The sequence below is a fragment of the Sorghum bicolor genome, chromosome 1, assembly GCF_000003195.3.
Source record: "Sorghum bicolor cultivar BTx623 chromosome 1, Sorghum_bicolor_NCBIv3, whole genome shotgun sequence".
Taxonomy (NCBI): domain Eukaryota; kingdom Viridiplantae; phylum Streptophyta; class Magnoliopsida; order Poales; family Poaceae; genus Sorghum; species Sorghum bicolor.
This window is the reverse complement of record NC_012870.2, coordinates 34,516,045-34,538,371: the sequence shown is the minus strand read 5'-3', so window position 1 is coordinate 34,538,371 and position 22,327 is coordinate 34,516,045. Positions and strand designations below refer to the sequence as shown.

The 22,327-nt window shown below is 46.7% G+C and overlaps 2 protein-coding genes across 16 annotated transcripts; one reads left to right on the top strand and one right to left on the bottom strand.

The window, feature by feature from the left end:
- Positions 394-12,846, top strand: LOC8155274 (SEC1 family transport protein SLY1). Of its 15 annotated transcripts, XM_021459777.1 has the most exons (6): positions 394-601; positions 698-2,541; positions 4,322-4,587; positions 10,912-11,806; positions 11,885-12,091; positions 12,266-12,846. In XM_021459777.1, the coding sequence occupies exons 1-2, from the start codon at positions 571-573 to the stop codon at positions 2,539-2,541; spliced, it is 1,875 nt and encodes a 624-aa protein (XP_021315452.1). In that variant the 5' UTR covers positions 394-570; the 3' UTR covers positions 4,322-4,587; positions 10,912-11,806; positions 11,885-12,091; positions 12,266-12,846. The 15 variants fall into 15 exon arrangements, with proteins under 15 accessions (XP_021315452.1, XP_021315465.1, XP_021315482.1 ...); XM_021459790.1 differs by lacking the exon at positions 11,885-12,091; XM_021459807.1 differs by lacking the exons at positions 11,885-12,091; positions 12,266-12,846 and having other exon boundaries at positions 10,912-11,060; positions 11,401-11,714.
- On the bottom strand, positions 11,358-11,801 carry LOC8155371 (the record flags this gene model as incomplete). Its single annotated transcript, XM_021451568.1, has 1 exon — positions 11,358-11,801. A coding segment is annotated over one exon (444 nt), but the record flags the coding sequence as incomplete, so codon positions are not given.

Sequence of the window (22,327 nt, the reverse complement as noted above, 5' to 3'; positions counted from 1 at the left end):
GGGCGGAGAGGAGCGGCGGTGCCAACCAAAGCTGCTTCCCGACGAAGAGGAGCGTCGCATGGCAACAGAATAGCGTCACGCGCGGCTTCGGGATCCACACTCGGCCTTATCTGTCGCGCGCATGGCAAATTTCCTACGGAATCAACTTTTCCGCATGCACTCGCCCGCCGGTCGACTCGCATATTACGCGCCGCCTATGGCTTCTAGGCGCCGCCGAGTCACGTTCTGTCGACTTGAGCGGCGACTATCCTCTAGTCCAGGCACCGGGGCATAGCCTAGCGACTAGGTGCGACTATGGTCGTTGACTTTTAAAACTATGATTTATTTATAAATCTACGTGGTATAATAACTCTATATATTTAAGGACTTCAGTGTAAACTACGTTGGGGTGCACAAATTAACGATGAACTTGACCATGGGCCATGCTTTGCATCGAAGCATCCCGGGGAGCAAATCAACGGTTACAATTGGATAGTCGCACAACGCACATCTGGTGGCTCCCTGCTCCAGTTTTCTACGCCCCCTCCAGATCCGATCTGATCCACGCCGGCGAGACACCGGAGGACCGCCATGACGCTCAGCCTCCGCCGCAAGCAGCTCGGTAAGCGCTAACTCCCCGCCTCCATTGCCCCAGTACCCTCCTACTTGCGTGTCTGCCCAGTGCTGGCTCTAATCGCGCTTTCTGCCTCTGATCCAGATGTTATCGTGCGGATGCTGCACCTGAGCCAGCAGCAGTTGTCGAACGCCGGCGAGGGGCAGGGGGAGGACGATGCGTACAAGATCCTGGTGATGGATCAGCCCTGTATCTCCGTCCTCTCGCCGGTGCTCAAGCTCGGCGACCTCCGCCACCACGGTGTCACCCTCACCCTCAACATCGACCGTCCGCGGCAGGCGGTGCCCGATGCGCCGGCCGTCTACTTCGTCCGGCCCACCCCCGGAAACGTGGACCGCCTAGCGGCCGACGCCGCCGCGGGGCTATACGGGTCTTTCCATGTCAACTTCTCCACCTCCGTCCCGCGATCGCTGCTTGAGCGCCTCGCAACCGCCTGCGCCGCCGCTCCGCCCGCGTGTGCGGGCCGCGTGGCGCGCGTTGCTGACCAGTACATCGACTTCGTCTGCCTCGAGGATGGCCTCTTCTCGCTAGCGCAGCCCCGGGCCTACGTCGCACTAAACGACCCCGCGGCTGCCGACACTGACATCACTGCCCTCGTCGACGCCGTCGCGCTGGGTCTCTTCTGCGTCGTCGTCACGCTTGGTGTTGTGCCTGTCATCAGGTGTGCGCGCGGTGGGCCAGCGGAGATGGTGGCCGGCGCCCTAGACGCCCGGCTCCGCGATCACCTACTCGCCAAGCCCAACCTCTTCACGGAAGCTGCATCTGCCGCCGTCGCGTCATTCCAGCGCCCTGTGCTGTGCCTCTTCGACAGGAATTTCGAGCTGTCTGTTGGGGTGCAGCACGACTGGAGCTACCGCCCGTTGGTGCATGATGTGCTTGGCTTGAAGCAGAACATTCTGAAGTTGCCGGCAGAGAAGTACGAATTGGACGACTCTGACAAATTCTGGGTGGCAAACAGCTGGTCTCCATTCCCCAAAGTTGCTGAGGAAATCGAGGCGCAGCTGGCCAAGTACAAGCAGGATGTGGATGAAGTGAACCATCGCACTGGTGGTGGCAAGGTTGGGGCTGAGTTTGATGGTACTGATCTGATTGGCAACACTAAGCATCTCATGAATGCGGTGAACTCACTACCAGAACTGACAGAGCGGAAGAAGATGATTGATAAGCACACCAATATTGCAACATCATTGCTTGGGCATATCAAGGAGAGGTCTCTGGATGGATACTGCGACTGTGAGAATGATATGCTTGTGAATGGTACTGTTGACCGGAATACACTGCTGAGTCTCCTCAGAGGGAAGGGCACTAAGGAAGATAAGCTTCGGCTAGCTGTGACCTACCTGCTGTCCTTCGAGACACCACCATCATCTGAACTGGAGCAGGTTGAGGCCACTCTGCGGGAATCCGAAGTTGACATGTGTGCATTTCAGTATGTAAAGAGGATAAAGGCATTGAATACCCAATTTGCAGCTGCTTCAGGCACAGCAACTAAGAGCAACATTGTCGATTGGGCAGAGAAGCTGTATGGGCAGTCCATTAGCGCTGTGACTGCAGGTGTAAAGAATCTCTTGTCAGATGGGAGGCAGCTGGCCTTGACAAGAACAGTTGAAGCTCTGATGGAAGGGAAACCAAACCCAGAGGTGGATGACTACCTTTTGTTTGATCCACGGGCTCCTAGGTCAGGAACTGGTGGGCAGTTTAAAGGACCCTTCAGAGAAGCTGTTGTTTTCATGATCGGTGGTGGAAATTACATTGAGTACAAGAGCTTGATGGAGCTAGTGCAACACTCACAGCCTTCCAAGCATGTTATTTATGGTGCAACAGAAATTCTGAGTGGGTCCGAGTTTATTCACCAACTGGCAGAATTGGGGCAGAAAGCCGGATTGGGTGGTGGCAGCAGCAACATACCACTAGGTTCAGCACAATAGGTAGGAAGCTCTTACCAGACCTTTTGATGTTAAGGAGTGATTCAAGCTTCCGAGATTACAGTAAATAGGCTTATACCCATCTTATTTTAAGGAGTGTTCCAGGCATAGATATCAAATTTCATGAACTCAAGTTTTTGCCCCTGCGATTGATGATGTCAATACACAGCTTTGTTGGTTCAATTTGGGTTTTGATATGATCAATTGCCCATGTATGCCTATTTTTACCTGCTGTACTCTATTTCCTCCCTCCCCCCCCCCCCCCCCCCCCCCGCCCCCCCTCTTTATTTTACTGAGAAATTGATCTTGGAATTCTGTTTGCACACTCAAAGAAATCAGGTCATGAATATTTATAACAGAAACCTAGTTCTGATGTTTGGATAATTTGATTTTGGTTGAAATCTTGCTAGTTCCAGGCTGTTATATCTTTCCCTTGCTGTAGTGCATGCCCTCCTGCTGGGCATATGTGGGTTCCTGAAATCCCATATATATGACTCACCACCTCAATAATATGTGTGTGCAGGATGACGTAGTATGTAAATTCTTTTTGCCTGTTCAGAATATAAGTTTATTACTTGAATACGGCAAAAAAATATTTTATCTACAATAGTTGGATACTTGGATTGGGAAAATGCACTGTAGCAATTGCAAGTTGATGGTGGTAATAGTTTGAGGATGATTGCGTCAATTACTGTTCTGACATTGATCTCCTTTTGAAATTATTATTAGGTTTGTGCCACTGGTTCTCAGAAGTTGATATGTTCATGCCAGTGGAACCTAAACATCTTTTGTCCAAGATGTCTGACTGTGGCAAATAGCCTAAGTACCTCACGTTTCTTGTGATTCTTTCTTTCTCCGTCCCTTCATCTCTCAATTACAATCAGGCACCTTCTCTCTCCCACAGTTGGACATGGTTTTGCGGCCTCCATTTTGGTGTGATATCTAGATGCAGTTGCTGGAGGAGGCAATAAGCGTCACTGTCCTTGGATCCTAGTGAGCTTCCAGCAGTTCGCGGATCTTGGCTACAGCCTACAGGTCCTCGTGCTGCCATGCCTGCCAGAGCAGCCACCGCTCCTGTGGGCACCCCATAGTGACCACTGATGACGTGGACTCGTGGAGTGACATGGCTCCTCTTCATTGACGGCTTGGGCCTAGCCCTCTCCCTTCTCAAACAGTAAGCTATGGCATGGGGATGGCAGTACGCCAGTACCCACTGCAGGTTCTCTCTATCGAAGATCTCAGGCATGCCACGAGTGCGCCCACTCCCAGTTCATGCCCTATGTCTTCCCACCCTGTATTTCTGGTGACAAAGCTCAGCAACATTGCTGCAGTGTGAATCAGAGCTGGACTGAGGAACGATGACAACTTGGGTTGAAGAGTGGCACCTTGCGTCGACTCCTATAGATTGTAGAGTGTATGCTGAGCACCTAGAAAGCATTGGAATAACTGGTCTAATGTTGGATCACATTTTTATTTTTTTGGAATCTCTTACGACCACACAGTAAAATATATTCTCTCTATCTCCCTCTCTCTCTCTTTTTCGTTCTCTCTCTCTGTCTCTCTCACTCTCACTCTCAATACACTACTTATCATATATAAACCTATTGTTTCAGGGTCATCAGTAAACAGAAGGAAACACTTGTGGTTTCTATGTTTAGCACCATTTGCAACTGTTTTTTGGAGCATAAGGGCAAATCCGAGTTTTTCCTATTTCATACCCTTAATTCTGAAAAAAAATCAAACATGTTTACATGTGCTTCTCACTTTGCCTTTTTTGTTGCAGTAGACCATTTCTATCCCTTTAACCTTACTGACAAACCTTTCACAAGTATGCAAGGTGTCATGGGTGTTGAGCCCTAGGGTAGCTGGACCTCGGCTGGCTCTCCTCCTAGAGGGGCTGTGGCCCCACATGACACAAGGAGAGCTTTGTTGTTTCTTAACTGAGCTACCACTGAAAGAAGATGGAGGATCCATGCTTGGAAAACAGATTTATTGATAATTACTTGTTCGTACCAAGGCTTGTGAGTTGTGACTCCCGCTTGTATATTGGTAATTGCTTCTGCCAGCACTTGTTTAATTTATATTTTTCATCACTTCAGTTGAGGTATATGTTGTTTGTGATAATAAATCAGCTGATATATGCACATCTGTGTATTATGTTTTGTTGTTTACCTGTTTCAGAAGGAATAGCTACCTAAATAATGAGGATACATGATACATTAATTAATTATATATCATAGGAAGGTGATTGTTAAAAAATGACTTAAATATAGTATAGTACCCCAATGATTATGGAATAAAGTTTTCTAAGCCAATTAAAAGTAGTAGATATCAGAAGCAAAAGCTGTTATAGCCAACACAAATGCTAAAGAAACCTATCAAGTCAACATTTAGTTTTTTCAAATTAGATGGTATTTACATAGAACTGAAAAGATTGCAGCGCTCCAAGCATATCTCTCAAGTCTTAGAATCAGCAAAACAAACGCCTTTACAAAAGAAAAGAAGAGTCTATTTTAGGGTTCCGTAATAGACGATCCTCTTTTAGTACTTCAGATGTTCTTATTCATGTTAACCCTTTTAATTCATGATAATTACTAGATATCCAACTGTCAGTGGTATGGGGCAATATCACTGACCCTCTCAGGCAGATGGATGGTTACCCTTCAAATGCGAACTGGTAGTTTTTGTTGTATTGGTTGATCAGATTTAGTAATGAAGATCTTTCCCCAACATCAGGAGATGAGCAAATCCAATTGGATTGCCAGTAACTTCCAATTTTTTATTTTTTTTTGGATTGCCAGTGGCTATCATGGAACTATAGTAGTCTTTCGCATACACATCCGTGCACAAAAGAAGCTCAGACTGAGATCGAACATTATAATTGATTTGCAAAATTTAGTAAATAAGCTCTCCGCAATTCATTGAGGACCATTCCATGCCGCAATTACCTGCATGTACGTCTGAGAGAGAGGGAGTTGAACCACATCAGTTAACTCAGGTAGTTGGTAGAGGGAGAGAGAGTTGAACCACTATGGGTAGAGGGTTCAATCTTGAACTCTCCCTCCTTGCACGAGAGAGCAGAGAGAGAAGAGGGAGGGTTTTGCAGAGATGCCTGCTAAAGAGATACATGGAAAAGGCCTATAGGGACTGAGTCCTGTTGGCCCAGCACTTGCCTGAGGTGAGCAGGACCTGCTCCCCTCCTCTCCTCTCCTTCTCCCCTGTCCCAAGGTAGAAGATGAGCAGGGCTCACTTCACACATACACACACAGCACACTGTTTTCAGTGTTGGCTGAAGACTGAACACAGGAAATGGTGGCAAGTGAACTGTCTTTTCTCATTGCATAGGTAGAGTATATATACACAAAATATGTACCTGTTGGTACACTACTTGGATGGTGACTACACCACTCCATACAACTACTCTACATGGCTTATATCATCCATCAACTACTCTTGTACCTGCCCATACCAGCCCTCTACTCTAGCTGGTGTACTTCTACCAACTATGGTGTACTTCTACCAACTATGAGTGATTCAATGGCCTATTGCCATACTTCTACAGTGGCAGCTGAGGCTGACCACTTGTTCCTGCAAAACGTAGGTCAAAGGGAAAAGGGGGACAGCAGATTATCACTCACAATCTTCCCCTAATCCTGCTTGTCAGCCCTTGAACTCCATGCCCATCAGCCCCCTTAGCTCCATGAACCGAAGCCTGCCAAGTGACTTGGTGAGAATGTCAGCGAGTTGCCGATTTGTGTCGACGAACTCGATGACGATCTGCCTCTCCTCGACGCAATCACGAAGGAAGTGGAACTTCACATCAATGTGTTTGCTTCGGTCGTGGAGGACAGGGTTCTTTGCCGCCAGCGCTATTGCTGGCTGGTTGTCCACCTTCAGCGCTGGCAGCCGGGGCTCAGCACCTGTGAGCTCCCCCAGCAGCCGGCGCATCCACACCAACTGGCATGCTGCGGTGGCGGCGGCGACGTATTCTGCTTCGCAAGTCGATAGCGCCACCGTCTTCTGCTTTAGCGACTGCCAGGCAACAGGTGCTGCGCCGAGGAAGACCAGCACGCCTGAGGTGCTGCGCCGTCCATCGACATCGCCACCATGTCCGCATCACTGAAAGCCGTGAGCTCCAGCTCGCCTCCATCAGACCCATCGCCTTTAGGGAAGACGAGAGCCTAGTCCACCGACCCCTGGATGTAGCGCAACACCCGCTTGACTGCCATCCAGTGATCCTTCCGCGGATCTTCCATGAACCGGCTCACATACCCGACCGCGAACGCGATGTCCGGCCGAGTATGGGTGAGCTAGCGCAGCCCGCCGACAATGCTCCGGTAGTGCGTCGCGTCCACCTTCTCCGTCGCGCTCTGCTTCGACAGCTTGATCCACTCTTCCATCGGGGTCGCCGCAGGCTTGCAGTTGGCCATGCCGGCCCGCTCTAGCAGCTTCCGCGCGTAGGCGCGCTGCCCCAACGTGACTGCCCTGCTTCCCTGTCTCACCTCGATGCCGAGGTAGTAGCTCAGCGTGCTGAGGTTGGTCATCTGAAACCGTGCAGCCATCTCGACTTTGAAGGATGCAATGTCCTTCTCCCACGCACCGGTGACGATCAAGTCATCAACGCACACCCTGACGACAAGCTCTTCCTTCCCCCGTCGGCGGGTGTATAGGGCGTGCTCTGTGGCGCACCGTGCGAACTTGAGCTCCGCCATGGTGGTGTCGAGCTTGGAGTTCCAGGCCCGCGGCGCCTGCCGCAAACCGTAGAGCGCCTTCCTAAGGCGGAGCACCTTGTGCTCGGCCTCCTTCACGACGAAGCCTGGAGCCTGCCTCACGAAGACCTCCGACAAGTCGCCGTTGAGGAAAGCGGACTTGACGTCGAGGTGGTGGACTGCCCAGTCCTTGGCCGCCGCCATGGCTAGCACGAGCTGCACCGACTCCATGTGTGCCATTGGCGTGAACACCTCCTCGAAATCGATCCCCTCTCTCCGCACGAACCCCCGAGCGACGAGCCGCGCCTTGTGCTTCACCACCGCGCCATACTCGTCCTTCTTCACCTTGTAGACCCATTTGAGTCCAATCGGCCGGCATTCTGCCGGTGGATCGACCAAGTCCTAGGTCTGATTTGCTTCAATCTGCCGCATTTCCTCGAGCATAGCCCGCCGCCACTCCGGTTCGCGCTCCGCAGCTGTGAAGGTGGCCGACTCCTCTGTGCTCATCATCATAAGCTCCTCCTCTTCACCTAGCTGCTGTGCTGCCAAACCTGGAGTTGCTGCATCATCGAGGATGTTGTCCACGCGGCGGAATTGTACCTCGCCGTCGTGGAAGGCATCCATGAACTCGGTGACGTCTGGAGGTGGAGTGGCAACTCGATCTGAGCCGTCATCGGAGTCCCCTGCTCTTGTCCCAGAGCAGAGTGAGACGGAGTACCGCCCGTCGTGGCTGGACTGGGCGGCTCAGCTTCCCCTGCTGTTGGCGCCCCGTCCCCTGCTTCCCCTGCTCCAGGGGCAACCGCTCCCTCCACGACTCCTGCTGGCGTGTGGACCTGGCTGGTGATGACAAGTTGCTCAACGACGAAGGACCCGCTGATCCCGTGCGCGCCCTCTCCTTCTGCCGTCTCTTCCTCATCCCATCTCCATGCCGCCGCATTGTCGAACATGACGTCGCGGGACACTGTCACCCTCCCGGCGACTGGATCGTAGAGCCTGTAGGCTTTTGACCCTTCCTCGTAGCCGAGGAACACCATCTTGGTGCTCCTGTCTTCAAGCTTGGTGAGGCCGGGCTTGGTGTTCTTCACGTGCCCGATGCACCCGAACGTGTGCATGAACGCCACGCCTCGAATGGCGTCTTCCCCTCCAGTGCCTTTGTGGGAGCTGTTGTGAATGAACACCGCCGTGCTCATTGCCTCGCCCCAGAACGCCGCCGGCATCCCCTTGGCCTTCAACATGCACCTTGCCATCCCGACGATGGTCTGGTTTCGACATTCCACCACGCCGTTCTGCTGCGGTGAGTAGGGTGTCGTGAGATGGCGTTCCACCCCTCCTCCGTGCAGTAAGTGGCGAACTCTACGCCGTGAACTTGCCGCCACGGTCCGTCCGCAACACGTTCAGCTTCTTCCCAGACTCCGCCTCCACCGTCTCCTTGAAGTGCTTGATGGCGTCCGCTGCTTCGCCTTTGCTCGCCAGAAGCTGCAGCCACATGTATCGACTGCAGTCATCTACGAGCAGGAGGAAGTACCTCCGCCCGCCATGCGTGGCCGGAGTGATGGGTCCGCATAAGTCGCCGTGAACTGGCGCCTTGGGGAACAACAATCTTCTCTGCTTCCCCACCAGGCAGCTGTTGGGCATTCCCCTCACCATCGCCGCCAGCTTGCCCAGCGCGTTGAAGTAAAAATGCCCGTAGCAGCCATGCCACAGCCACGACTCTTCCGTGCACTGTGCCGCCAGGCATAGCAGCTGTTCGACCTTCAGGTCCAGCAAGAACAGCCGATTCTTCGACCTTGTGACCTTAGCCAGCAACCGCCGCTCTTGGTCACGAATCCGCAGCACACCGCCCTTGATCACCACCTTAGCACCGTGTCGTCCAGCTGCCCGAGGCTGATGATGCTCGTCTTTAGCTGTGGGATCCAGTAGACATCCGTCAGCGCCCGATGTTCGCCATTCCGACACCGGAACAGGACGGTGCCATGGCTGCGGATCGCCACCCGGGAGCCATCACCGAACTTGACGCTCCTGGTGGTTTCTTCATCCAGCTTGGAGAAGACTGCGCGGCACCCCGTCATATGGTTGCTCGCGCTCGTCGCCAACTGCCCCCAGATGGACCTGCGCCCGTGGCTCGTCAAGATCGATGGTACACGCAGCAGTCCCTTCCTCCGCCTCCGCCTCCCTGTTTCACCTTGGAGCGCGTAGTACTCCCCCATCATGAGAGCGTGCTCGTCGCCGTTGCTGTCCGCAGCCGCTAGATGCGCCTCCTTCTCCGGCTTTTGACCCGGGCATTCGCGTGCCCAGTGCCCGACCTTGCCGCACTTGCGACAGGCGTTCGGTTCGGTGAACTTCTTCTTGCCTTCTTGTCCACCGAGCCCTTTCCCTGCTGCTTGCCGCCGCCGCCGCGGTCACCACCGCCACGGCTGGAGCCTTCCCCTGCTCGACGCTTCTCCTTCATGCGCACCGTCCACTCCTCCTCGGACAGCAAGAGCTTGGGCTTCTCCTTCTCCTGCGCCGCCGTGCTGCGACTCTACACTACTGGTAGCCGCCCAGGCACGTCCTCAAGAGACAATGTGGAGATGTCTAGCATCGTCTCAATGGACATGGCGAGCTGCGAGTACTTCGCTGGCACCACGCACAAGAGCTTGGTAACGAGATCCTCGTCGTCCACCGACTTGCCATAGCTCGCCAGCTGGCTTGCTAGCGACTGAAGTCGAAGCGCGAATTCTTCAACCGACTCACCGGACTTGAACCGGATGTCGTTGAGCTCCCGACGCAACTGCTGAATCTTGGCCCGCTTGGCTCGGTCCGAGCCGACGCGGAAGGACTCCAGCATCTCCCACGCTTCCTTCGCGGTCTCCTTCGCTCCGAGCGCCTCATGGTACTCTGCCGGTGTGGAAGCCATGAGCGCCTCCATGATGCCCACCTGGGCATCCTCGCTCCGGTCATCTTCTTCGATCGCCTTCCACCACTTGCGGCCGCAGAACTTCCACTTCATCTGGACCGCCCACTCGCCGTAGTTGGTGTGGGTGAGCATGGGCCAGGAGTTGGTCCCGCCATACTCCTCCACCACGCGCACCTCCACCTGCTGCGGCCCTAGCTGGAGCGTGCCACCGCCGCCGCCTTCCTGCAGTACCGCGTCCGCCATTGCCAGTCGTTGGACCTAGCAACGGTTTCCGGCTCCGATACCACGTGTTGGCCCAGCACTTGCCCGAGGTGAGCAGGACCTGCTCCCCTCTTCTCCTCTCCTTCTCCCCTGTCCCAAGGTAGAAGATGAGCAGGACTCACTTCACACACACACACACAGCACACTGTTTTCAGCGTTGGCTGAAGAATGAACACAGGAAATGGTGGCAAGTGAACTGCCTTTTCTCATTGCATAGGTAGAGTATATATACACTACTTGGATGGTGACTACACCACTCCATACAACTACTCTACATGGCTTATATCAGCCATCAACTGCTCTTGTACCTGCACATACCAGCCCTCTACTCTAGCTGGTGTACTACCAACTATGGTGTACTTCTACCAACTATGAGTGATTCAATGGCCTATTGCCATACTTCTACAGTTGCAGCTGAGGCTGACCACTTGTTCCTGCAAAACGTAGGTCAAAGGGAAAAGGGGGACAGCAGATTATCACTCACAAGTCCCTCTCTTAATTATGCAGTCCGGGGATGTGCCACTCCGCGTTGAGGCATTCAGAAATGCACCTTTTTCACAAGGGGAATGCGTAATACAAAGATCAGGGCAATCTACACATGCTGAACGGCTGGCAGATTCGGCTGATAAGCTCAAACAAACAAGGCGTCACCAAGAGTTCAGCTCTGATTCTGTTTATCCTCAGCTACCTCACTTAACTCTATTTTATCATTCGAGTCCCAAATGCTTTTTTCTGTTGGTAGTAATCATCTGATTGCTAATTATAGAATTAAAACCATGTTATTAATGATTTTTAATGGTTTCTCCATGAACAAGTTAATGCATTGTAGAATTCATACTATGTTAATATATACTAGAATTACATGATATTGTTTATTTCTTGCGCAAACAGAACATCCCAAGTTGTATGACATATTGTTATTCAGTTGCAATACCCATTCTTGTCCATTCAACTTATCTCCATGGCACAACTGGATGGTTGGGATGCTTCCTGCAGGGAACTGCATCACTGTGCCTTATCTTCAATGACCTTTTGTCAGATTCATCAGAACTGGGACATGAATTTGGTTGAATGGCAGCATCATCTTTCTCTACGTTGGTTATGTCAATCTGGCTTTGGTCATCCAATTTTATCCTGATATTCATCTCCAGAAGAAGTGCATTTTCTGCATGGGGCTGTGGAAACTGGTAATCAGTGACAGATCCAGTAAATTCTCTTATATTCCTCTGCTGATACAGCCTCTGAAGGTGGCGTGCGAGGCGGCACATGCTATCGATGATTTCATGTTCCAAGTCGTCCTCTATCTCTGCCTCCAACTCATCACGAATTCGTAGCTCCTCAGTTGAAACTATGTTCTCTGGTATGGTACCCTGCTGCAAAATAAATGCTGAGATAGTTCATGGTATGTCATTACATCTTTGCTTTTCTTCCTTTTGTTATCGTTAAATAAATTTTAATAGACACCGATGTACTATTGCAGTAGAAAGGAAAATAATTTGCATATGATCCATTGTACTGCTCATAAATCTGGTGAACATGAGAAGGGAAAGAAGGAAATACCAGAGCTACTGAAACGGCAATGTAACAGACTGCTAGATGATAACCTGGCTGGGCTTGTCCATGAGTGTACACCGAGAATGCTCTTGGCCTTCTTATTATTTCTATCCTGATTTTCAGTTCAGCAAAGGTTTCTGTGCTGTTTCTGTTCTGACATTTTTCATCGGCCTTGTGGCCATTTATACACTCTGTATTGGCCCAGACGAGGCCCTTTTGTACACTTGCACTGGACACTATCAGGCCGAAAATTTCAGGGGAAATCCCATGATCACCTGCTGATGCATGTTCTTATTTGCTCGTGCAGGCATTTGTCACTTTGTTTTTTCTCAGTAATTTGAGCAGCGAGCCGGATGTGTCTGCTTCAGAGGTTGGCTGTGAGCTCTTTTACTTGGAAGGTGCAACAAGAAGTTACAGTCTGGTTGCACTTGGAAGTGACGTTCTTGTACACTGTTGCAAGCAAATCTTACGATTATCATCACTTGTTTAGTGTGCATAATGCCCAATCTGAAGGGTCGCACATGGGCCCAATCTGAAGGGTTTCACTTGTTTAATTCAATCGTCGAACTTCTCTTGCTTATGCTTGATCTACTGCGTCCACAGAATATATACTTCAAGATTGCCTGGCCGTAGCACTTTCATCTTGTAATTATAACCGTTGGAGAGTTCTTATAATCTTACCGAGAGGCAAATCTTAAAGACTCTCTTTCATTCTTAACATCTGGAACATTTTTTATTATGGTAATGTAGGAACAGTTATATTTATGTAAATTGTCATTAATGTTGCCTTCGTACCTCTCAAGGATGGTAAAGCGAATGCGTGGTTCGCAGTCAACCTATTCAAAGTTGTAAAGGAACCTTTGCTAAAAAAGAAATATCTTCAAACCAGGTGAATGCACACGTTGTTCTTCTAGAAGGATAATATCCCTTCTCCCAGAAGAAAATGTGGTACCCTGAGGAATATGATTTCTGATGCATTTTTTTTGATGCATTTGAACTAGGAATATGCATGTACGATACACACTTATTTGTGCAAATCATTTCAAATGCAATGATGACCCAAAAATGACCCTAGGAAAATTTTGCCAAATGCACATGTTACGGGTCTGTTTGGATTAGCTATGAGATGTGGAAAAACTGTTGTAAGTTGTGGAAAAACTATTGTGAACTATATGCTGTAAAAAAGTTGTAAGCTGTTTGGTTGAAACAACTACAAAACTAACCGCTTCTCTTTTGTCTCCCTTAATAAAATGTCTCTGCACACATTTGGAAAAGTAGAAAGCTCAAAGCCAAAAGCAGAGTCCAGCTCTCATCACGTGTCCTCGGACCTACAATCTCTCAGGAGCTAGCAGATGCCAATTGAGGGCTCATCACGTGTCCTCGGGCCTATAGGACGCATTTGATATGGGCCAAGATTCCTCTAATTGTGTTTGGCATATTTGGCCTATCTCTTGGCCTAGCTCTTGGGCTGCAAAATACCTTCTCTCTCCTGTCTCTCCAGAAACGCTTCTCTCCTTGTTTTTTCAGAGCCAGGCTGAGCTCGAGCTCGCGCGGGCCATTTTTGGGCACAGGCAAGTAGTGTGGACTGTTAGCCAGGCTTTTAAATGGGAATCAAACAAAAGATCACCTAGGCCAGTTGTTTTTCCTAAAATACAATCAAACAAGAGCCTTGGCCCATGGCAGCCAAGCCATGGCTGGTCTAGGCCTGGCTCGGCGGCCTGGCGCTCCTGAGTCAGCAAATCAAACGCGCCCATAATCTCTTAGGGAGGCTAGCAGATGTCAATTGAAGATTCTGTCCGTTTTCAGATCAAAAGCTTCGCTATTACAAATCCGACAAAAGCATCAGCCCGAGGATAACAAAGGCAAATGAATAGTGGGTACACACAGGAAAAGAAAAAAAAAGACTAGGACTTATTCTGCTAGAAATTCTATCTATCGTTAGAAACCTCCTCAACCTGGTAGGGTGAAAATTAATGTTGATGTTATTTTTTACAAGGAAACTAATATAGCAGGCCATGGGATAATAGCGAGGGATGAAATAGCAGATGTGGTACTAGCTTCGGCAAAAGTTCAATTTGATTGTTTTGATGTAGAGGCTGAGTTACTTGCCTATAGAGAGGCTCTTCTTCTAGCTATACAATGGATACCTCACCCGGCTATCGCCGAAATTGATTGTTATACAATTTTCAGGCCTTGAATTCACAAACTGATAATAGGTCCCGTATGACCCTACAAGTAACGGAAACACGAGTGCTCACGCATGAACTTTAGGGGGCTGAGTTTACTTTCATAAAAGAGAAGAGAATATGCACGCTAAGTGCTCACAGCAGACTTGTTTCAGATAAAAAAAATATGGATGTTGATCTTCTAGCAAAACATGCTTGTAAAGTTTTGTCATCAGCAGTGTAGCTACAACATGTACCTGATTTTGCTGTAAGGTCATTGGCAAATGATGTAACACTTCTTGATTTATAAAGCTCAGCCTTTCCCGCCAAAAAAAAGTTAGAATCGCACATAGGACCACACCTTTATTGTACAGTAATATGCGCCTTCAAAATTATTTGCCTTTATTTTAATTAAATAAAATCAAGCTCAATTAAAAAAAACTTGACTTGCGGAGGTTAAGAGAGCCCCCGAGCATTACATTAAGAAGAAGACCCCAAACCCCTACCCCACCCATACACATAGCGGCATCGTAGCCCATGTGAGAACCGAGCCTCGGACCTATACTTTGGCATGGGATAGAAAAGGAGATTTTTTAACCTTAGCCTAAAAATTCGGTCCATGGGAAGTCGAATCCAGAAGCTAAGGAGTGCCACTGGGTTCCTCTAACCAACTGAGCTAGAGACCCTTTAGCCAAGTCCAGTTAAAATCCAACAGGTATCACTTTCAGTTGTTCCTACCTAGCTCTTTGATTGATTTAAGCCTATAGCCGTTGAGTAGTGTGGATACATTATCAATTTATCATCACTGGTTTGTAGCTAACCAATAATGATGTGCCACTTGAGCAGCATTTTTTTTTGACAAGAACTTGAGCAGCATTGGAACAAGCCACCACATACAGTGGCGGACACCGGCCCCGGGCTACCAGTGCTGCAGCCTGGGCCTTGACCAAATAAATCAATAGTAAATCACTTGAACAATGAAGGATTAGGCTTTAGTAATTTAGTTGTAGCAATTTCATTCATATCAGTCTGGGCCCGCGCTTGATCTTGGGTCCGCCCCTGACCACATATATCTGAAATGATATAATAGCCTAAACAACATCAGCATCCATCGTATGCATGCATCAAATAGAATCAAAGCGACAAAACCTTTAGAGACGGTATGCATGATTTAAACAAATCAAGGGCGCCAAGTTGCGCTATGAAAGCCACACACCAAGTACAATGAATCATCGATCCATCTTGATTGTTAGTTTGTTTATTATAGGCGTGGCTGACCAAACAAAACTTAGACGGCAGATCTAAATAATGCTTCCAAACTTTGTAATCTGACATTCCACTGAACCAAGAGCTCATTCCTTTATTACCTACTCCACCACATGATTTCTCTCCAAGATTCGCCAAGGCTGTTTAATTTATGTCTGCATCTTGTTTGCACATATCCTAGTACCGTACGATCTAAATAGTAACAACTCCTTACTCCTGTAATGCGGCGCAAGGTTATGTGGTTTTGCTGAAACCAGATACAATGTGTAGCTAGGCTGGGTGGTGTCGGACCTTGAATTTTCCAGTTGGTATACCTAATAAAAAAGTTCAGTTCATTTGACTACCGAACCAAGTGGAGTGTAGCGAGAGCCAGACGGGATATAGGAGTGATTGAATGACATCAGAAGTAAACATTGTGCTCTAGGCATTTACTTCTAATTGACTCACCTGAGTAGCTCATAGATTTGCTATTGATTAAGAGTTTAGTTCACCCCAAAAACCAAAAAGTTTTTAAGATTTTCTGTCACATCGAATCTTTCAGCACATGCATGAAGCTTTAAATATAAATGAAAATAAAAAACTAATTGCATAGTTTAACTATAAATCGCGAGACGGATCTTTTTATAATAGTTAGTCCATAATTAGACAATATTTGCCACAAACAAACGAAAGTGCTACAGTAGCGAAATCTAAAATCTTTTCGCATCTAAACAAGGCCTAAGAATTTGACCACATTTAAGTATACACTAGCAAATATGTCCGTATATTGCAACTGGAGAAAAAAGAAACTATCAAATATTAATAGAAAACGATGATAAGAAAAAATATACATGTGTTTCCCATTTTTTCCTTTTTGTTTGCGCTTACTCAGGTAGTTTTTGGCTTTTTTTATAATAAATAAATATAAAAATAATAAATATAGCATTATGGGCCTTTTAACAATTGACTATTTTCTAAAAAACATCACTGCCAAAATATTCATAATCGAGGCAGACAGGACGGGAACGACGCAATCGAGGCAGACAGGGTGGAAATAGGAGGGTCGATGCGGAAGTCGATGCAGTCAAGCCGCCTAAGCGCCAAAGCACAGCTGGATTTGCCAGAACTAGCACCGCGTCGGGGATGAAATATAACACCCTGGTTTTTTAAAAGTGGACTAGAGTCGTCATATGTGTGCCCAGAAAATCCACACATACAACAAAAGAATAAAAATATCAGAAACAATATTATATATAGCGGAAAACATATTTATATTAATACTTACAACTATCACAGTACGTGGAAACAGTTCGTAAACTTTTTAGGCTCCATTCTTCTCAGGGACGGCTGACTAGGAGCTCTGTACGTCAACTTTTAGAAAACTCCATGACATCTTTGTCCTTCTTCTGAGCAGCACTTTACTACATATTAGGGGTGTGGGGAGAATAGCAAGGGTGAGTTCATGTCGAATTCAATAAGTACAGGCAGAAAGTATAATAACATGCAAGGCTTAATCAAAAGAAAAGCTAACACTGTTTAACTGCATGTGAGCTTTTTAGTTGGTAAAATTTTATTACAACTTTATTATTAAAACAACTGAGTAGAACATCCCAACCCTTAATTAAAAGTAAATTAATAATATTATTAGTCATCATTATTATTATTATTATTATTATTATTATTATTATTATTATTATTATTATTATTATTATTATTATTATTATTATTATTATTATTATTATTATTATTATTATTATTATTATTATTATTATTATTATTATTATTATTATTATTATTATTATTATTATTATTATTATTATTATTATTATTATTATTATTATTATTATTATTATTATTATTATTATTATTATTATTATTATTATTATTATTATTATTATTATTATTATTATTATTATTATTATTATTAAAATTTTCAAGGTAGCAACCTCGGATACTAACTCGGGGTAGCAACCCCTTTAAGGTCATGACATAACAATCCCAATTAAGAACACAGGATAACAATCCTGCCAACATGAAATAACCATTTCGCCAAAGCACGAGGTAGCAACCTCAACCAAGTTCCGCCTCCAAATTCCATGTGATTTCAATTTGCTCATCATGTGAGAGTCTGGGCCACTCGTGACTGTAAGCACGACTGATATATCAGTTTGATCAAACTCTCCTCACTTTCACTTCAAGTCATAATTCCCATTTGCTCGGGGTCGAGACTCCCCAAAACACTACCAAGGTGAGCAGGCAGGGTTTCACTATGAGACTTTTCACAGGTTCTAGCTAATAGAGTGCAACTCGTAAGTTTTGGCCGGGGCGCGCGGCAGCCGTGCCCATAGCAATGGGACCCCGAACTGACCGACCTCTTAATATGAATACCCAAGCTACTTCTTTACGCCTATCCAGAAAGTCACACCCTACGTAGAGGTCCTGATACTACGTCAAGCCAGAGTCATATAGCTTGAAGCTGTAAAGTCCCAGGGGGCCGCTCCATGACTAAGTCCTTACGGAGGGCGGCAACGAGTACCCCTGGAAACCAGGCCAAGCTCCAATACTCGCTCCCCTTTCCTCAACAAACCACGATGCTCGCAAGCACCGCAACATCTCCATCATCGAAGTGGCCATTGTTCATCATTTAAACATTAATCATCATTGAAGAATTTATTAAGCAAGATTATTTACTTTCATTTATTATATGGAATAGATGAGCAGAGCAGCTAAGCATATCTACTATTCACTATACTACCCATGTATAGACCTAGATATACACGGAATAGTAGTAAAGGGCTAGTCGAGTCCTTAGAGTTTGCAGTATTAAGACTCATACAATGTAAAGTAAATATATTTAAAGTTCATAGGTACAATATGATCAAAGGGTGCCTGCACTTGCCTTTATTCCTAGTGTACAACTTCTCGGAAGTCTTTAGTTTCTATCTTTTAGATCTCCATCTTCTACTGCAACTGTCGGTCCTCAGCTCCTGGTCTTCGGCGCTAACGAACCACGCTTCTTCTACTCAAAGCAACCAAGAACAAAAATGGACAAATAAAAATCACGACTAAGAACAAACGACAATCAAAAGAAAAGCTTTGAAAGAGAGCATACTAAATGCCATGACTCGCTGCTATGATCGAGATAATGGAAGAACGATTGAGAACGGAGCTATTCCTTAAACGGACTTGGCTATCGAGGCATGCAACTTAACGAAAAAGACAAACTATACGCTTGTCACATTTTATTTGATGAAAGGAGATGATGGATACATAGCTAAATTAACCAATTTATAAGGAATGGTAAAAGCCGAGATTAAACTTTAGTCATGTTTTATTTATAAACATTTAATATTATTATATCGCTATCATTTATAATTTTTAGAAAACATGAAACTCATGACAAAAGTCAAACAAAGCATTTATGGAATAAGAATATATTAAGTAGGTCATAATTGAGAAGACATTTATGTTGGTATTAATAATATTAATATATGTTTTATGAAAACCAAAGTTATAAACATAAATTGTTTTTATAGGTTTAAAGGCATTTAGTTAAGAATTAATCATTTTTGAATTTATGGTGAAAATCAAAATGGTCAAACGAGGTAACTATCACTGCTAAAGTGTAGCTTACGTCTATACCAAATTAACGCGACAAGAACGGGGTCAAACGGAGTTAAAACACGGATTCTATGGCCAAAACTAGGTTAGTGGCAAAATTATCAATAAGTAGAACTATTTTTCGTATTTTAAATAAATAAAAATTGGTATTTATAAGGTTTTGGACTGCAGGCACTATTTCTCTAAAGCGTAGGGGCTCAAAGAGAAAAGACAGGGGCGTAAATTTAATTACTTTTGAACTAAAAGGACTGCGGGTTATTTTCTAAAAAGCTTAGGGGCCTTTTTGGAAAAGATGGCAGTGCTGACCAACGACTTTGACCTATTGACTGATCACTGCCAACGTGGCGCCACGTCACCTGTTAATGCGAGCGCTGACTCGGTGGGGGCAGATCTGACCACAAAATCCAGATCGGGCAACCAAGTGATGGCAGCGGCGGCGGCTCGCTGGAGCATAGCGACGTGGCCGCGATGGGGCTCAATCGGGCACACGGATGGCACGGGGATGCGCATCATGGCCTCGCGAACTCGCGACGAGGTTTCTCGACAGTGCCAGTTGGTCGGGATAGCGCTGCGTGCGCGGTGGCGCCATGGAATCCAGGCACGAGCTCGCCGGAGCTCGCCAAGAGGGCGTTGTAGAGGATGGGGGGCTTAAGTCGAGGGCATCGATGGGGTCCTCACCTTCGTGCAAAGCTTGCAGAGTGGTTCTCGTCGACGAAGACACAACGGGGGAGGATATCGACGCCGGTGGCTCGGAGCTCGACGACACGACACTATCGGTGGCGCGGCTAGGTACATATGGCGGCGGCGGCTGCCCTAGGGTTCAGGGAGGGGCGCGGCACACTAGGGGAAGGGCCTTTATAGGTCGGGGGTCCTTGGTATGCGTAGGAGCTGGATCAACGGTGGCGGCGGCGTGGGAAAGGGCCCTATCGCTGATAGGGAGGACCCACCGGTCAGTGGCACGGGCACAGGGCTCTGCTAGGCAGGCACGGGCACTGGGTTGCTGTTGGGCTGAGATGCTGAGTGTTGACGGTTCTTAAGTATCAATTTTAATTATCAAATAAACAAGAGAAAGAACCAATATGCAACCAACACCTAGAATTAGGGTTTGATCTGACAGAATTCCACGAGTTTTGTTGTTTATCTGTTTCTGCAGGGGGTTATCAGGAAATAAGGAAGAAAGGCCCACATGTCGGGATCACATAGAGATATCAACGCACCGTGCAATTTTCTACCATCTAGAAGACTCCAGAAGCCATGAGAAGGAAGCGGAGGCCGAACGGGGCCAGGCACTGGGCGCCCGCCCAGTTCACCTGGCGCCCGCCCCCTCCTGGACTTGGTTCGGGACTCTTTTCGCGGACGACGCTCCACCGACCTAAAGGATCAAGGATAACTATCCAATCAATGTTGGTTTGATCCAATGGCTCACGTTCACTTGAGGGGACTATAAAACCAGACCCCCTGGCCCCTGGAGGAGACAAGTTCATCATAGAGTTGAGAGGAGCCCTCGAAGGAATACCTCTCCTCTAAATAAAATTTCTTTTTAGGCTTAGCATCCAATGTAAGTAGAAATAGATCTTCTAGTTTCTACTAGATTGAGAGAGATAGAGTGGAGGTGTAGATCGGAGGAAGCCCGGCCTGTCGGTGTCTACTCCGAGTTTGTACCTGCGGGATCAAGTTCTCCTAACCCGAAGCTTGCTCCTAGGATTCTTTAGTATTTCGACTTCTAAATTCTAGTAAGTTCTTGTTTTATTGTTCTTTTGGTTTATGAGTTTACTTTAATCTCTTCACGTAGAGTTTAGAGTAATCATCTCTAGCGTAGACGTGGTGTTTAGGCTAGGATACTCATAGATATTCCCTGACTAGCTAGACCGTGGTAGTAGCGAGGAACGTGACATTTCCGAGTTACCTTTGCAGACCATATCTCGTTAGCAGGAAGGATAGGGTTTATAGGTGTGGGTTGAACATCCTCTGTGGTGTCTAGATTCCGTTAGCCTCCCCAATAGAACAGTAGATCATCCTTACCAAGGTTAGAAGGAGATTACGGTTGTAGTCGTCTCTATTTATCACTCACATCAAGAAACATTCTTTGTTGCCTAAAGGGTTAGTAGTAATAGACCAGGTTAGTCAGATGCACTCTTTCTCCTAGTGGTAAAAAAATAAATACGATACTCTGGATAATCTCCCGGGTGAAGTGCTCACCGATATCCGTGCGCTTGCGGATCAATTCCTTATTGTGTTCCCAAATATCAACAAGCATTTCTGACGCTGTTGCCGAGGAGAAAGACGGTTTGCTGAGATAACCTTGAGTCTTACTACTAGCTTGTATTTATACTTTTATCTTTTCTTATCTTTTATATTCTTTATCCATTTTCTTACCTTATGAAAAACCAAGATTCTAAATCAATCTACCAATTTGCAACACCTTCGGAAACTGACCTTTTACCATGGGAGTCATCACAGCCTATCCAAACATCCCAGTATAAGTTAAGTTCTAGGTTGATTGCCATGATTCAAAACCTATCTTTTTCGGGAAAGGAAGACGAAAACCCTTACCTTCATATTAGAGATTTTGAGCAAACATGTGATTGTCTTCGCATTGAAGGCATTTCTAATAAAACTTTACGTTGGAAGCTTTTTCCTTTTTCCTTAAGGGGAGAAGCTAGACAATGGTACAGTCAGAAGGTAAGTCAACAACGAGGTGAATGGGGAGTTTTACGAGCCAACTTTTGTCTAGATTTTTATTCTCTCGACCGTATCGGCGACCTTAGACTCGAAGTCCTATCTTTTAAACAAAAAGATAATGAAACTTTGAGAAAATCCTGGAAACGTTTTTCTGATCTTTTAGAATCTGGTCCAAACCTTAATCTTGAAGACCCTGTTCTTTTATTTCACTTTTTTCGAGGTCTTCAGAAAGATCACAAACAAATGCTACACACAATGTCTAGAGTTTCTTTCTTTCGCATCCCTACTGATGAAGCTAGAGTGATCCTAGATAGAATCCTAGAAGCTGAGATGGATAATACCCTTCATGATGAAACCTACGAAGCCGAAGTAGACACTCTGCCAAATTCTTCATCTACTTTAGCTATTCCAAGTTCTGAGCCACAAGAGGAAGAAATTCCACCACTGGACTTCATGCTGGATATAGAATCTGATCTTTTTGCCGATTTTGGAAACATTTCAAACTACCATTCTACTAACAGACCCCAAAACAGCCATCTTAGCATTTGTTTGCCAAGTGAATATCAATTAAGAGAGCTTATCTCAGTCATGAGTAGCGAGTGGTTGGAGGAATCAGAGCTTTCCTCTGATGTGATCCTTTTGGACACACCCTCTAT